This window comes from Lygodium microphyllum, chromosome 7, assembly GCF_053477565.2.
Source record: "Lygodium microphyllum isolate KBCC chromosome 7, Lygodium_microphyllum_v1.1.10, whole genome shotgun sequence".
NCBI lineage: Eukaryota > Viridiplantae > Streptophyta > Polypodiopsida > Schizaeales > Lygodiaceae > Lygodium > Lygodium microphyllum.
The window spans coordinates 83,740,301-83,741,723 of NC_141141.1; the positions used below are offsets into that span (position 1 = coordinate 83,740,301).

A 1,423-nucleotide genomic window follows, 5' to 3' on the forward strand; every position below is an offset into this window, starting at 1 on the left:
CAAGTCTTATGACGAGAAGAGAAGCATTTGTGACCATACCTTTTTTTTTGGTAGAGGTTAAAAACTTTTCCATAGTACTTAATACATGAAAATTTACATGTTAGAAATAGAAAGCAAGGTCATGTGAAAGCATTTCTATGACATGATTACACAAGATTGGAGCATTCAAAACATGTAAAAACCACATTTGACAATTGGACCTTAATCCGAGAAAATACTGAGGAACAACTTAGTTACTTAAGATGGATAAAGAAAAGAATCCACAAAATTGGAGACAATTAGATATTCCTCTAAGATACTGATCTCATGTAGCATTGATCTCAATAAGATAGGGGATGGAAGTGTTCCAAATCTACCGGGGTACAATGAGAGAGAGAGAGAGAGAGAGAGCGTGTGTGTCTGTGTGTGTTCACATGTTATAACAAGTCTCTGTTGCAAGGTTCTGGGTTGGATGATGGAAGGCGATTTGCCTTCTTATAGGCACTTCCTCGATATATGGATGCTCCTTGAGCAAGTCGTCCAACGATCTGAAGCAAGATCGCATGTAAGTTCAGTTTGAGGGTCTCAATGCTCCAAAAAGACTTATTTCTTAACTGATAAAATGTGAAAACCAGGATCTCTATAGCAAGTCATGGTATTTGCTAGGATTCATAATTAAACCACCGGAATTGGAGAGAGAGAGAGAGAGAGAGAGAGAGAGAGAGACCTTGTCTGCCAAGCTATGGAGCGCTTGTCCTCGCCTCTTGAATTTGGGTTTGACAGGCCTGAGGCTGGAAGGGTTGAGGGGAACGCGAGCATCGAAGGACTCCAATCTCTGATGAGTGGACGAAGCAGAAGAGAAGGGCCTGCCATTGCTGCAGGCGGGAAGATGCTGGTGGGTACTCAAACCCATCTCCGGGTCATCTCTGTTGCTAGAAGAAGCCATAGTAGCAGAAGATGACGACGGTTTGCTCCCCCACAGCATCATCATCGTCATCACATTGTGGAAGCAGCCATAGTAATTGGTGTCGCTTCGGCTATGGCCGCTGCTGCTGCTCTGAGCAGTGTCAGCTCCCAAATCAGGGAACTTGAAGAGCAGGAGATCCGATGTCCTCTTGCTCACAAACTGCTCTCGCTCTGTCGGGAGTAAATTAGGGACCGGAGAGATCATTCTCATTGGTCTCATCAATATCCTCCTTCCCGCTCTGATCTCCCCTTCGCACACATCTACTGTGTCACTCTTCCCCTACTCTCTTATACATAACGTACAAGATGCCAAATCTCCTTTTTACGCCAACGGTTAGCTTGATCACATGCAACATCTCTCTCTCTCTCTCTCTCTCTCTCTCTCTCTCTCTCTCTCCCCCTACGTACATTGCTCTAACTGCGTTATCCTTTTATCCAATGGTTATTGCTGGTCTTTATAGTAACATTGTATAGTCGC

At 44.2% G+C, this 1,423-nt stretch overlaps 1 protein-coding gene across 1 annotated transcript; it reads right to left on the reverse strand.

Annotated features, from left to right (window-relative positions):
• Positions 1-239: 239 nt before the first annotated feature.
• Positions 240-1,220, reverse strand: LOC148033633 (uncharacterized). The gene is made up of 2 exons (XM_087682339.1): positions 707-1,220; positions 240-527 (listed from the first exon to the last, which is right to left on the reverse strand). Exons 1-2 carry the CDS (start codon positions 1,163-1,165, stop codon positions 417-419), a joined length of 570 nt encoding a protein of 189 aa, XP_087538465.1. The 5' UTR covers positions 1,166-1,220; the 3' UTR covers positions 240-416.
• Between the last annotated feature and the right edge of the window lie 203 nt (positions 1,221-1,423).

Coding starts and splice junctions, on each gene's coding strand:
- LOC148033633 (XM_087682339.1), bottom strand. CDS start 1,165: ATGAGACCAATGAGAATGATCTCTCCGGTCCCTAATTTACTCCCGACA. Junction 528..706: donor TCCATAGCTTGGCAGACAAG/GTCTCTCTCTCT, acceptor ATCTTGCTTCAG/ATCGTTGGACGACTTGCTCA.